Raw genomic sequence first — 13605 nt, forward strand, 5'->3', positions numbered from 1 at the left:
TATTCTAAACAATTTGTAACCAACAGCAAATCTCTATGTCAAGTAGTTATCGAGGTATAAGAACCACACATTTTAACCTTTGACCCCGATTTTGGGCATGTTCGTCCCCGGATAGCAATTCTGGTACACATCCCATGTTGAAATTATCATATAACAGTTGAGATGTTCTCTCCTAAATTAAATGCATACAAATCTTACTCAGGTCCTAGACTAATAATACCCGTTTTGGACAATGGTACGCTCTTTATTATAATCGCCATTTACGCAATGGCTGATCAGCACCAATGAGCACGGTACCAAATAAACACAACTCTTGGCAATGAATGGATGAATAACAAATTGGGCATAAAGCAATTTCGTTTATGAATGAATACAGCTGTCAGATATGAATTTATCTGTTAGTATTTGAGTATATTTCGTACATTCGAAGAGCGATTTTGAAATATCTGAGTGACTTTTTCAAAGATGGACTGAAATATTTTGATATTAATATTGATATTAATACACATTTGTTTATATTGGAAAACATGCATACGCATAATAACAAATATCAAGAAACATGAAAAAGAGTAATAGTGATTCTTTAAGCCAGCATCTTGGTAAGTTATACTTAATTATTTGTCTAAATTTAGGCCCTACATAATAGGACACGTATCAGTAATATATTGTATTTACTGTGTATATTGAAACAACAGAAAATACATTAAAAACATGACCCATAACATACATATATAATATCTATTCTTATTTATTTTCAGATGGTTTAAACAATATATAATTAGTTTAGGTAATCAAAATTATCTATATTACCTCATTTTACCGATTTATAAAATCAATTAATCCCAATATCGGACGGATGTTTAAATGTAGTATGCGACTGACAACTACTGCGCAGCTTTAAATCTTTACTGAAACAAAATCAAAAATATTTTTCAAGTTGGATATTAAACTACTTGATAGTAAGAATGTTTATATCTGTCTTTCTTTTATTAATTAAAGTGTGTCTCAATTATTGTCAAAATCAATGAATTATTCTGTCCATAGAAGTACAATCTACTCTTCACACATAGTCCATACACTAATAACAATTCACATATTATGAACAACATTTAACATGAATTGAAAGAATCATGTTTATCGAAATTCGAATACAGTATACCATGGAATAGGATAAGAACAATTCCTGGTGATAGCGGAGGCGGGGATGGGAAAGGAATGTGGAGGAGGATCACTATCTAAACCTGCCTCTGTTTTGTTTTGAATGTTTATTATGGTAAAAATATGTATTCAAACAATTATCATTTTTTTAAATTTATAGTGAATAACGCCACTGTAACAAATGATTAGTTGGCCAAATCTGCTTTCAATTATAAAATCAATGGTGTTGAAATACTGAATTGTATTTGTAGATAATCGGATTGTCGAAAGTGAATAATTTTCTGATGAAATCGACAACAATCAATATACATTACTGAATAAAGATGTTATGATATTTGAATAGGCTATTCCGGTATACATTTTAAAATTAGGTATATTTAAAAGATAACGAATGTGGGCAGAAAACAGATTTTCTTTTTAAACAAAATTTGAAGGAAATTTTTCTGCATGACGTTCAAGATCTTTTGTATCGTTTAAACGATTATTTAATTGACAAAATTAATAAACAAAAAATAGATAAATGAATGCTTTATAAAATACACATTAAAAATAAGGAGGGAAAACCAAATTGTTCGTATGTGTGTCTGGTGGACCTTTTCAGTATTACTTGAAACATATATTTAAATAATTTTAGCGCTCCGTGTGTTACTGAACTTAAAGTTATTTACAGTAAGCATGGATTAACAAAATAATTTCTTCATGCAGTAAGTACACTCTATTGTTCTCTAATACGAAGAGCCTATGAGTCTTCATGGGAATTGTACTGTATAGTTCATTGGTGAGAAAAGAGAAACCAAAATGATTCCAACACGCAAATGAATGAGGATACAATTCCTTAAATTTTACATTGAAAATGGCAAATGATGTTGAAATTTCCATCAATAGAACCTAACAAGAATGCTTATAATAATTGAAATTTAATGAAGCAAGTAATGCGTAAATATAAAACAAAAATTGAAATTGTTTGAGGTAATTTAACTATGGAAAAAATAAATCTTATTGTGAAAAATGGTATTGTTGTAATTAAATTGCCAAAAAGGTACAATGCAAATATGCTTCAGGGTATGGACTAAGTCCGTTTTGTTGGAGTATTTTTTTCAGAGTATTATACTTACCGTATCAACGGTTGAGAAGTAGACGTAACTACACTACACTAGATATTTAATACACTTTATTAGAATTCCCACCTTCAATATAAAGTCAAAGTCAATGTGATTTTTTAAAAAAATACTAAGCACAGAGATTGTTCATCATCCACCTTGGGTTAGTCGGAAGTTTGATTTAAGTAGAACACAGGGAACATGTATCGAAGTATTCAAAGACTTGAATCTTGGAGACGGAATGCTTTTACTGATTTGACGAATTCTTCAGGTAAGAAAAAATCAGGCAAATGCATATCTTATTATGAGTCAACGTCAAATAATGGTCGAAATTGTCTCTATAGGCCTACATGTAACTAGCATATTGTCTCTATAGACCTACATGTAACTAGCATTATAGTTATAACCTGGCACAGTACTCTTTATTTTACCATATAGAAGTAACGCAATATTATACAAGCGTTTTTAAAAACTGGCATACATATAGTAAATAATAAACTATAGGCCTACACTCCAAGACCATCATTCCTACATAAAATCCCGCCCCTCCTGTTTAAATTTGTTTGTCTTAATGCGTGTAATGGGTATGCATTACCTACCAATGCTTGATTTCGTGGTTTAAGTCTTAATTTAGGATTTAATAATAATTCGCTGTTTTAATAATAGTTTGCGACGTGACTCTGAATCTGATGGTTCTCATTGTTTGACAAAGTTGTATGGAAACTGTGACCGGTGACAATGAAATTATAATAAATATAAAGGTTAAACAATTTCAGTTAGGTCACTTAATCTACTACTACTACTAATACTAATACTACTACTTGAAAATATCATGTCAGTGATACCGTGATGATGAACATGCGCTTCTACTTTTGTGGCAGTATTCTTGAAATCTAACCTCAATTATGCAGTGCAGGTTATATACAGTAATCTGCCTTTAACCACAATGTGTGCTGTTGACCAATTTATCTTTAATAATGTTAAAATGGTTCAATTAAATAATGTTACTGTTTGTGATTCTTGGAAATCATATTAATTTAGTAGTGTGTATCAAATTTCGTCTTTCTACTTTTTTATTTTACATAGATAGTACACAGTGTGATATACAAGAGTCTAATCAAAAGCTTCAGTATTATTATTATTGTTATTATTATTATTAGACTTACAGTAGAACTCCTCCTTTAAAGAGGATAACATTAATACATATAAATAGTTAGGCCTATATTTTATACTGTTTAAAAAAGTAGCTAAACATAATAGTGAGGTCCTTTATGTTATGCTTTATATTTTACCTATATACAAAATTATTCGTTTCTTTTTAAACGTTACATATCTTTAGCAATTTGCATCCCTTTTCAATTTACTTAATGTATCAATGTAGATAACATTATGGAGTTATTGAATCATGGAATTCAGTGAATCTTTCGAAATTTCCCTGCTGTTTTTAGGTATCTTTTACAAAAACTATCCAAAATATTTTCACACTCTTCATCAATTAAATTATCTGAGTATCCCAAAATATATTTAAGTTTGTCATTTTCATGGGAAGTATAAAAAGTATCAAACATATCTTTGCTGCCATTTCTATACATTTCCACATATAAATCAAATAATTCCTGATTACGTATATTATTTAACGGTGGACAATTAAGGATAAAATGATGGATGTCTTCGTCCGAGTTTGTACCGCATAATTTACATTTCTTATTATTATCAATATTCTAATTTGCAGTTCTATCATTTAAAGGTAGAGTATTTGAACGAACTTTAAATTTTAATGCAACACCTTCAAAATTAGTTTATCAATTAAGTAGTTTTCAAATCCAGGTTTTGATTTTAATGTTTCATAGATGTGTAGACTTGATTTTTTTGTAATTCAATTCTCCATTCATCTATCATTATAGAGTTAAGTTTTCTTAAGATTTCAGAAATTGGAAAGTGGACTTCTTTATAATTTGAGAGAGTGGTGAAAATATATTTGGATTCACAAGAGAATATCGTTTATACAAGATAGAAACTTATACCTTAAGTCTTTAAATTCACAATTAAGTTGTAGCATTCCAATAAACATAATGTTAAACATAATTTTACTAAATTTATTTTTCTCTTAGACTTCCGACAACACGGAGATTCACAGTCGGGTATAAACCAAAGAGTAAACCGTATGGCTCCACAATCGACCTGGTATTGTCGACTCTGATTATTTGATATCCTTATTTGTTCCATTCATTCTGCATGAGTTCAGAAACTCATTATAGCCATTGTGTTGTTTATATTAACACAGAAATTCAGCGTGTTTGTTGACACCAGAACACTTCGATATGGATTTTCACTGCGTATTTCAATCAATATTTGTTATCAGTAGTGTTGCTAGTTGATTGAAGATGAGAATTCGTATTTTATTAACATTATTGATGATTTTGAAAATCATCATTTTTTATTAGGAATTATTACCAATCTCCAATGCTTTTGACCATAGATATATTCACTACAATATCTCTATGTTTTGACGCTATTGATTATCACAACATTCTTTTATTCAAATTGAATCCATGGACCTGTATCACATCTTTTCAAAAGTTACCTTTCCAATCGTGTCCAGTAACATGTTTTGCAATTCTATCTCTAATTTCAATTATATTACTTGTGGCATCCCCCTGGTCTCTTTAATTGGTCCCCACTACTATTCATTTAATATATTAACGATATCTACATTTCTTTCCATTACTTAATTTTTTTCCTTTCTTTCATTACATTACTTTTAAAAAAAAATCCCTGTTGTCATAGTCTGTAAATAAATGAAGGTTCATTTCGGCCGCGTAATTTACAAATAAAAATCATTCCTCTAGTCAAATGGTGAGTAAAGACGAAGAGACTAACCAAGTAATACATTCAATTTTGCAAAACTTATTAAATATAATTTTGAAGTTCTTACGAGAGGCAGACGCTTCCGGTAAATATTCCACTCTCATACAAATAGATTCCGAACTAGTTTTTATACTCATCTGCCATTAGAGCACTGATTGCGTGATGGCATTTTTGTTGTGGATTTGCACTGTTTTTCTCTTTTGTTTTGTGGATCATTTAATCTATTAACATTATGTAGGCCACTGGCCCAAATGTACAATAATAGATAATGAATTTAAGTAGTAACAGCAATTATATCTCCTTTTATATGTGAAAAGGGCAAATCTTACCAAGTTATTGATTTGTTTTCCTCTTTTTGTTGTTCATTAGTAAAATAAATCATTTGAACGAGCGCTGTCTGATAAAAATAGAAGAAAGAAAAATGACAACATTATATTTTAATATATTATACGGTAATGCATAATCATGGAGGTATAATGTATGATATTGTGTTTTATTACAAAATATTTGAAAACAAATGTCACTTGATTCTAAACCACACCAGCTGATATCGTACGTAGATTAGACCGACTGTTTGTAACCTGTTCATATTTCATTGAACGAATACAATTAATTATTGAAGTTGAAACTAGTATGAACTAGTATTACAATAACGTGTATACAAATGTATTGATTTGCGATGAATGGAACATTCCAATCTCTCAGTCTCAGTATTATTTAGTTTAATACAAATAGGTACATTTATGGGTCCTTGGGGATAAACTTAAAACCTTTAGATAGTATTGAAATACGTTGACAATACTGTAAATACGTAACCATTTTTGGTCGCCAATTTAATCGCAAATGTCAAAAGTTTGGACCCATTTGTTACAAGTTTCTCTTTCAGGGTATTAATTTTAGATGACTACATAAATCACCGTGTCTATTTATTCGTTTCAGTAAACTACAATGCATTATAGTCCTGCGGTACGTACATTTGAAATTACTGTGTATTCGAGAACCATTTGTGGGCACGACTTTGATGGTACGGAAGCGAAGCGAATAATATAGTACGTCGGTAGTGTAATTTAACATAACATAATAGTACTATACTGCATTGCAATAATGCTGTTTCAAATTCGTCGAAAATATGTTCTCTATTCTGAGAATTGTCGATACTAACCGCCATGGAGGGGTTGTGGGTTGGGAGTAAAGAGGTGGTATCAACAGGATCGAAATTTGTACTGGGAAGGTTTTAAAGATATATTGTCCCCCAACACATGAAAAATAAAGATTATTTAAATCAAACTTTGAATATGTTATTTTGAAGTTTTAATCAAGTTAATCACTTCTGTAGAAAAAAAAATTTCACTTTCACAAAACAACATAATAAATGGTTAAATTCAACCAAAAATCCATTGGCTGGCTGCCAATTTGACAATATTTTGCTTTAAATTACATTTTTTTCAGGTAAATATTTTTGTTTAGATCGAATTTCTTATCAAAGTGGATAACTATTATGTGACATTAACATGACATATTCAACAAACAAATATTTCAAAATATTTTTAGGGGGACAATACATTTTTTAATTACAGTTATCTGGTAGGCTACTGAGAAAAAGATAGACATACTATTGACCTATACACCATCTCAAATACATACATAATAATAATTTGACAAGCAACGAACTAAGGTGTATCGTGTTTTGTAAACTAAAGTTAATAGGGTACAGGTACAATGTAAAGCAATGTGTTCTACTTTACTTAGCTCAGAATTTAATGTGTCAGTTAAAAATAATAGATTTAGTTAAGAGTGAAATTTCACTCTTATCTGGTTACAGTAATTAAACATAAACTGGCTTTATTAAAAATAATAACTGTTCTCGTGTTTAAATTCACTAAGCAACGATCACAGTCATGTGTTGATATCTGTTGGCGTCTTACATTAAATACAGTAATGTGCAGGATTAACGTATGAAGTAGAGCGATGAACGACATTGAGCGCAAAACTGTCGAAAAAATGATTTAGCAGTTTCTATCTGTTTTCTCTTGCATCTTTTGCTTTCATCTACACCTGCCCTATAGACCATATGACACCTTTGGGACACAATCAATTTTCAATCAAAATGCAAAAGGAAATGATATAGTATACAGATATCGGATCTCAGCATAAGATTTCCTGTGTTATTAGCCTAAATTTAAAAAAATAAATTTGTTTTGTTGAAATGACGTTTATTGAGTATCATAAATACTAGTTATAACTTGTATGTAATACATATATAATCAAAACTAATATTTTGTATAGGAACATATTCGAATTGATTTTACTTTTGATAAAATGATAGTGTCAATTATTTCTAGATTGTATATTTTAAAATAAAATAAAATTCCAGTTTTATTTTGTTCTTGCAAACTGATTTGATTTTAGAGGATTCAATTTGTATTGATTTTTTTTTGTACGATCAGGTGAAATAGGTATAGTATAATAGTTTCTTGCTTCGTGTATTAATATGATAATAAATAATTTTCATGGGGAAGTACAACACACAAAGGGATAGATTATTATTCAATTATTATTTGTATTGTACTATTATAATTGCAATAATAATAATATAATTTATAAAAAAGTTTTTATTAAAACATCTTGCAGACGACGATGGAACTTTTAAGAAATCAAACTACGTTTGCCCTAACCGTGGAGTACGAAGCTCAAGATTTGAAAATAAGTCTGGAGTGTCTGACGACTTGTCGTACTTTCAAGAAATGCCAGAAATATGTGACGTAATATTTATCGTTGGAGATGAAAAAGAACCAATTTGTGGAATTCGCGCGATACTGGCTGCTCGAAGCAGGTTAGTAAATAATAGTGAATAGTAGAGTAACATTATTTCATTGCGTTGAATATTCATAGGTCTTGAGCAGGTCTAGCAGCAGCTGATGCCGGCATTGTGCCTGCATATGACCCGTTCTGACAGAAAACCATACCGTGCATTGTAATAGCATATTGCCGGCACACAGCTGTGATGAGAAAAGGGCTGTGATGTGGAAATTCCATTTTTTACTGGTTTGAAAAAGAAAACATTCTAATTTATACTAATCCACCCCATTTTTTTGTGAACAATAATAGTATAATAAATTGATTTTCCACTTTAAATTATATATAATTATGCTTCATGAAGTATTAATAAGCAAACTAAAAGTGTCATAACTGGTACATGTTTAGAATAAATGATGTAATGTTAATTGTTTAAAACCCTTAAAAATAAGAAAAAATGATTAGTTAGGATTCCCGGTGACCTATGGTTTTAATCGCTCAGCGATTCGACTGGAGGAAGCCATGCCTTCATAAAACAATTTATAATATAAATTACGAGAAAAATTGTGCATCTGAAAGCTAGGACCATTATCAAATTTCTGGTATTATTTTGTTTAATAAAATAAATATATAATTTTTAAGATTTAAATAGAAAAGTTATGTGAACAAACTGCTAATTATTTTTGTTATCGTTTGAGAATCTAATTTGATACGACTTTGATGGCCGAGGTTTTGCTCTATATGAAAGGATTACACATGTTCTCTATACACCTTATTATAGTTTAATTATTCTAAATACCAGTACGATTTTCACATTTTACTTTTAATTATAGAGTTTTCCACAAAATGTTATACACACATTGCCGTTCGGATAGCCCAAAAAAGAGAACTAACATGATGAGAAAATTGCGAAAAAGTGGTAGTACTGAAGAATTTGCCGAAAGTAGCCATCCTCGTACCGTTGTAATAAAAGAATTTGATCCAAACGTGTTTCATCAATTAGTCGAGTATGTCCACACGGGATGTGTAACTTTGCAAGCAGAAACGGTCATTGGTAGGTATAATTATGTTAAGAAATGTCGATTCACACAAAATAGTGAAACTCTTGTCTGGTAATTAGACAATTATCCCTCGGACAATCACCACTCTAGGACATCTACCCACCAGACGACTACCCATCAGACACTATCCGCCTAGACCCTTTTATCTTCTTATGAAATTATTAAGGCCAAAATGGTAAATATTTTTTTATAAACACATACGGTACGATATGTTATGCTATCACTGTCATTATCATTATTTGAAGCACTGTAAAATGTCTATCACTATATTACTCTAATATTTTGTAGGACTAATGAATGCAGCTGATCACTATGGTCTAGACGAACTCCGCAGGGCTTGTATCGGATTTATGCATTGTTGTATAAACGAAGATACTGTATGCACGATTCTATGCTCAGCTGAAAAATATATACAGTATAAGTCTACAAAATCTCTTGTTCAAAGGGTACTTTAGTCATTACTTTATTTAGATTCTTTTTTCACTGTCAGCTATAATATATTAAACTTAAAGTAGTGCGGATCCATGAATGCTCTGAATTTTAAACATATTCCAGTGAATGTATGATGACCTAAATGAAATTAATTTGAGTTTTTCTGTTGGTAATATTAATTTAGGAATGAACACACACATTTTTCTAATCAGACAGCGAGATATGAGCTACATACATTTGTGCATAATGTACAAAGTAACTGCAGGGGTGGCGCCAGGATCTTCCCGACGCGGGGGCTACATTCCCCGACGAGGGGGCTATGCGAGCATCACAAGGCTGGGGGCCAGGGGGCCGCCAAGGGCCCCCGGTGGGGGTCCAGGGGGCGAAGCCCCCGGAAGCAACGCGTTCTAGCGTCATTTGAGGTCATTTTAATCAGATTTAGGGTAGCCATTTTTTCCATTTTTTATAATGCATAAATAAAATACTGCGTGCAAAAAAACGATGCGCGATTACTGTTTCAATCCATATTTTTCAATTTAAAAAATAAAAGTTCAAAGAAAATTTAGAAAAATAGAGTTGGAGGTCCTGGAAATTGGACTTATTATACTTCAAAACATGAAACAAAATATATAAGTCCCTATCATGGTTGTGACTGAGCTAAGAAATGTTTGAAAAATAGAGATGTTAGGTCCCGGAAAATGCACTTCTTGTACTTCGAAATATGACCAGCTTTATTGTTGGGGCTGAGCTAAGAAAATGTTTAAAACTAGAGCTGCAGGTCTTCAAAAAATTGCATTTTATACTTTGGAAACATCAGGCCCAGAGGCTTAAAAAACGCAAGCGTAGACCTTTTTCAGTCGGGGAAATTTTGTATTTTTTGTATTTGTATTAATGACATACAGGACATTGAAAATTTAATAACTTAGCTATAATAAGATGTTGGCTAAGCGAAAATGGCATGTTTTTTTGTTTAGTAATGGATGAAATATTTATTTTAGGTGCCCCACGGTACAGAAGGTTACTTGTAAATTAAAAAATTGGTGAACATACGAACAATTAACATAATTCGTTTTTGCTGTAGTGTAGCGTACGTCGACACAGTACACGACGTAACCGTCGGTAAACTTCGCCTGGAAAATAACTACAGTACACATTTTTGATATGATATCACGACCCAACGTTGAACGATTCGTACAAAGGGATACCGCCAGACAAGTGCGTACCTATAGCTATTGTTTAGTAGTAAGTTAGATCGCTGGCAATAATGAATGCATATAAAGTGCATAATATCACTCTGACGTACTCTCACGGTCAATGAAACGTCTAGGTTTTCTAGGCGCTGAAGCTACGAAGTGAACGCGAACGAATTATATTCCCCGACAAAAAGTACCCGAACCGTCGGTAAACTTCGCCTGGAAAATAACTACATTACACATTTTGGTCCCTGGATGGAACTTGATATCACGCGTCTCGACCCAACGTTGAACGATTCGTACAAAGGGATACCGCCAGACAAGTGCGTACCTAGCTAATGTTTAGTAGTAAGTTAGATCGCTGGCAATAATGAATGCATATAAATTGCATAATAGCACTCTGACGTACTATCACGGTCAATGAGACGTCGCGGTTTTCTAGGCGCTGAAGCTACCAAGTGAACGCGAACGTTTTTTACTGCATATTATATTCCCCGACAAAAAGTACCCGTGTTCCCTTCGGTAACCGTCGGTAAACTTCGCCTGGAAAATAACTACATTACACATTTTGGTCCCTGGATGGAACATGATATCACGCGTCTCGACCCAACGGTGAACGATTCGTACAAAGGGATACCGCCAAACAAGTGCGTACTAGCTATTGTTTAGTAGTTAGATCTCTGGCAATAATGAATGCATAAAAGTGCATAAAAGCCCTCTGACGTACTCTCACGGTCAATGGAACGTCGTGGTTTTCTAGGCGCTGAAGCTATATGAAGTGAACGCGAACGTTTTTTACTGTATGTTATATTCCCCGACAAAAAGTACCCGTGTTCCCCGACGGGGGGGCTAGGCTCCCCGACGAGGGGGCTAGAGCCCCCGTAGCCCCCCCGCTGGCGCCACCACTGAGTAACTGAAGTGCATATAACGTCAATTTGCAAAGAAAAAATACATATAAAGAATATTATCTATCTAAAAATCTATATTTGTATACAATGGTAATAGCGTCTTTATAAATGTTTTTATTACAGGCATTAGAATTTATCGATGAAAATGGTGAAGAAGTTTTAAGTTTACCTGGCTTTTCTTCTTTACCTGAACACGTCGTTCGGCTGATCTTATCACGCGAAGAATTGCGTGCTGAAGAAGTGACAAAATTCTACGCTGCCGTAGGCTGGAGCAGGCAACTGTGTAAACGAAGACCAGGAACAAAATTGAAAGAAGCCATGTCACCGTTTATAGGTTCTATTGCATGGCACTTTATACCTGCTTCTGTACTAATGACAGAGGTAAAGCAGTGTGGTGCTGTATCAGATCAAAAAATCATGAACGCCCTGGCTTTTCAGGCTGATCCAAACTGCGTATCAGAAAATAAACTTACAAAGACTCTAAGCACTATTCATTTACATCGGGACTGTGATAGCAGTTCAATGAATACCAGTAACGTTACTTGGGAAGATGAACAGGTTTTGAATAGCGACATATCGTGTGCAATGTCGACGTCTTCAGATTTAACTGATACGAGTAGTTCAGGAGGAAGTTTTGGAAAGGGAGATCAGAAAAATGGACGAGTTCTTGAAGTTTGATAGAATCACGTAATCAAGCTATATGTCCTAACTCTAGACTACAATGTTACTGTATAGGCCTATCTATTTAGATTTCATTTGAGTTAATATAAAAAACCACAATAATACGCAATGTAACATAAATCCGTGATGATGTGGTGCCCTGCAATAATTTGCGCTATATTAATTGAACTTTATTGTTGTTATTATTGTCTTTCTTTCAGGCGTAGCTCGTGCAAATTCTTTAGTTTATAAATATTAGTTTGTCCTTCGGAAATCCAGGCTTTGAACTGCAACATTCTTAATTGTAGATCGTAGGCCAGTATAGGCCTACTGATATAATAAGATATACATTTTAGTAATAGATGATTTAATTTATATTGTTTCTAACAAGACGTGATTGCGATAATAAGCCATGATCGATCGGTTGTTTGATACGAATGTAATAATTGTGCACCATCCAAAATTATTTCAATTCTAAGTTTAGTAAATTTGAATAAAGATTTTAAACAAATGGAAATTCGCTTTCAAATAGATTTACATATAAGAAATATAATTGTTGTAACTTTATTTCGTTAGGCCTAACTAAACAATGTTTTCACGACTAATTTAAAATAACGACATAGGCCTACTACATAAAGCTACATTCACACTTCTTCTTATTTCATGGAATGGAAGACGGCGTTGTGTTAAATAACGGCAGTTATCAGGAATAGTCCTGAACAGGGAGATGAACGCCCCTGCCCACCGATGAGTTTCGGGATCCCTTTGACCCGGAGGGAGAGTACCCGTCAGGGTCCCTACCTAGGGTTACAGGTCCCAGGTTTTTAGTTGTTTTAATTAGTGTTCCATGACCTTCTCATCAAAATTAATGTCTCTCATTGTTGTGCTATGTCAACATAATGTCAATGACGGCGAAATGTCCCCAATAATGGGGATAGCTATGCAAACAAGTAAGTAACAAGTGTAAATGTAGCTTTAGGTATAAGCTACATTCACACTTCTTCTTATTTCATGGAATGGAAGACGGCGCCGTGTTAAATAACGGCAGTGTGAATGTAGCTTTAGGTATAAGCTACATTCACACTTCTTCTTATTTCATGGAATGGAAGACGGCGCCGTGTTAAATAACGGCAGGGTGAATGTAGCTTTAGGTATAAGCTACATTCACACTTCTTCTTATTTCATGGAATGGAAGACTGCGCCGTGTTAAATAACGGCAGTGTGAATGTAGCTTTAGGTATAAACTACATTCACACTTCTTCTTATTTCATGGAAGACGTCGCCTTGTTAAATAACGGCAGTGTGAACGTAGCTTTAAGTATAAGCTACATTCACACTTCTTCTTATTTCATGGAATGGAAGACAGCGCCGTGTTAAATAACGGCAGTGTGAATGTAGCTTTAGGTATAAGCTACATTCACACTTCTTA

The 13605-nt window shown here is 33.0% G+C and overlaps 1 protein-coding gene across 2 annotated transcripts; it reads left to right on the forward strand.

Moving 5' to 3' along the window:
* The first annotated feature begins 292 nt into the window (after positions 1–292).
* Positions 293–12907, forward strand: LOC140063597 (serine-enriched protein-like). 2 transcript variants are annotated; one of them, XM_072110002.1, is made up of 5 exons: positions 293–599; positions 7758–7959; positions 8756–8976; positions 9272–9429; positions 11640–12907. In XM_072110002.1, the coding sequence occupies exons 1-5, from the start codon at positions 560–562 to the stop codon at positions 12192–12194; spliced, it is 1176 nt and encodes a 391-aa protein (XP_071966103.1). In that variant the 5' UTR covers positions 293–559; the 3' UTR covers positions 12195–12907. The 2 variants fall into 2 exon arrangements, with proteins under 2 accessions (XP_071966103.1, XP_071966102.1); XM_072110001.1 differs by lacking the exon at positions 293–599 and adding an exon at positions 2285–2529.
* The last annotated feature ends 698 nt before the right edge of the window (positions 12908–13605 follow it).

Source organism: Antedon mediterranea, chromosome 1, assembly GCF_964355755.1.
Source record: "Antedon mediterranea chromosome 1, ecAntMedi1.1, whole genome shotgun sequence".
In the NCBI taxonomy this organism is placed as follows: domain Eukaryota; kingdom Metazoa; phylum Echinodermata; class Crinoidea; order Comatulida; family Antedonidae; genus Antedon; species Antedon mediterranea.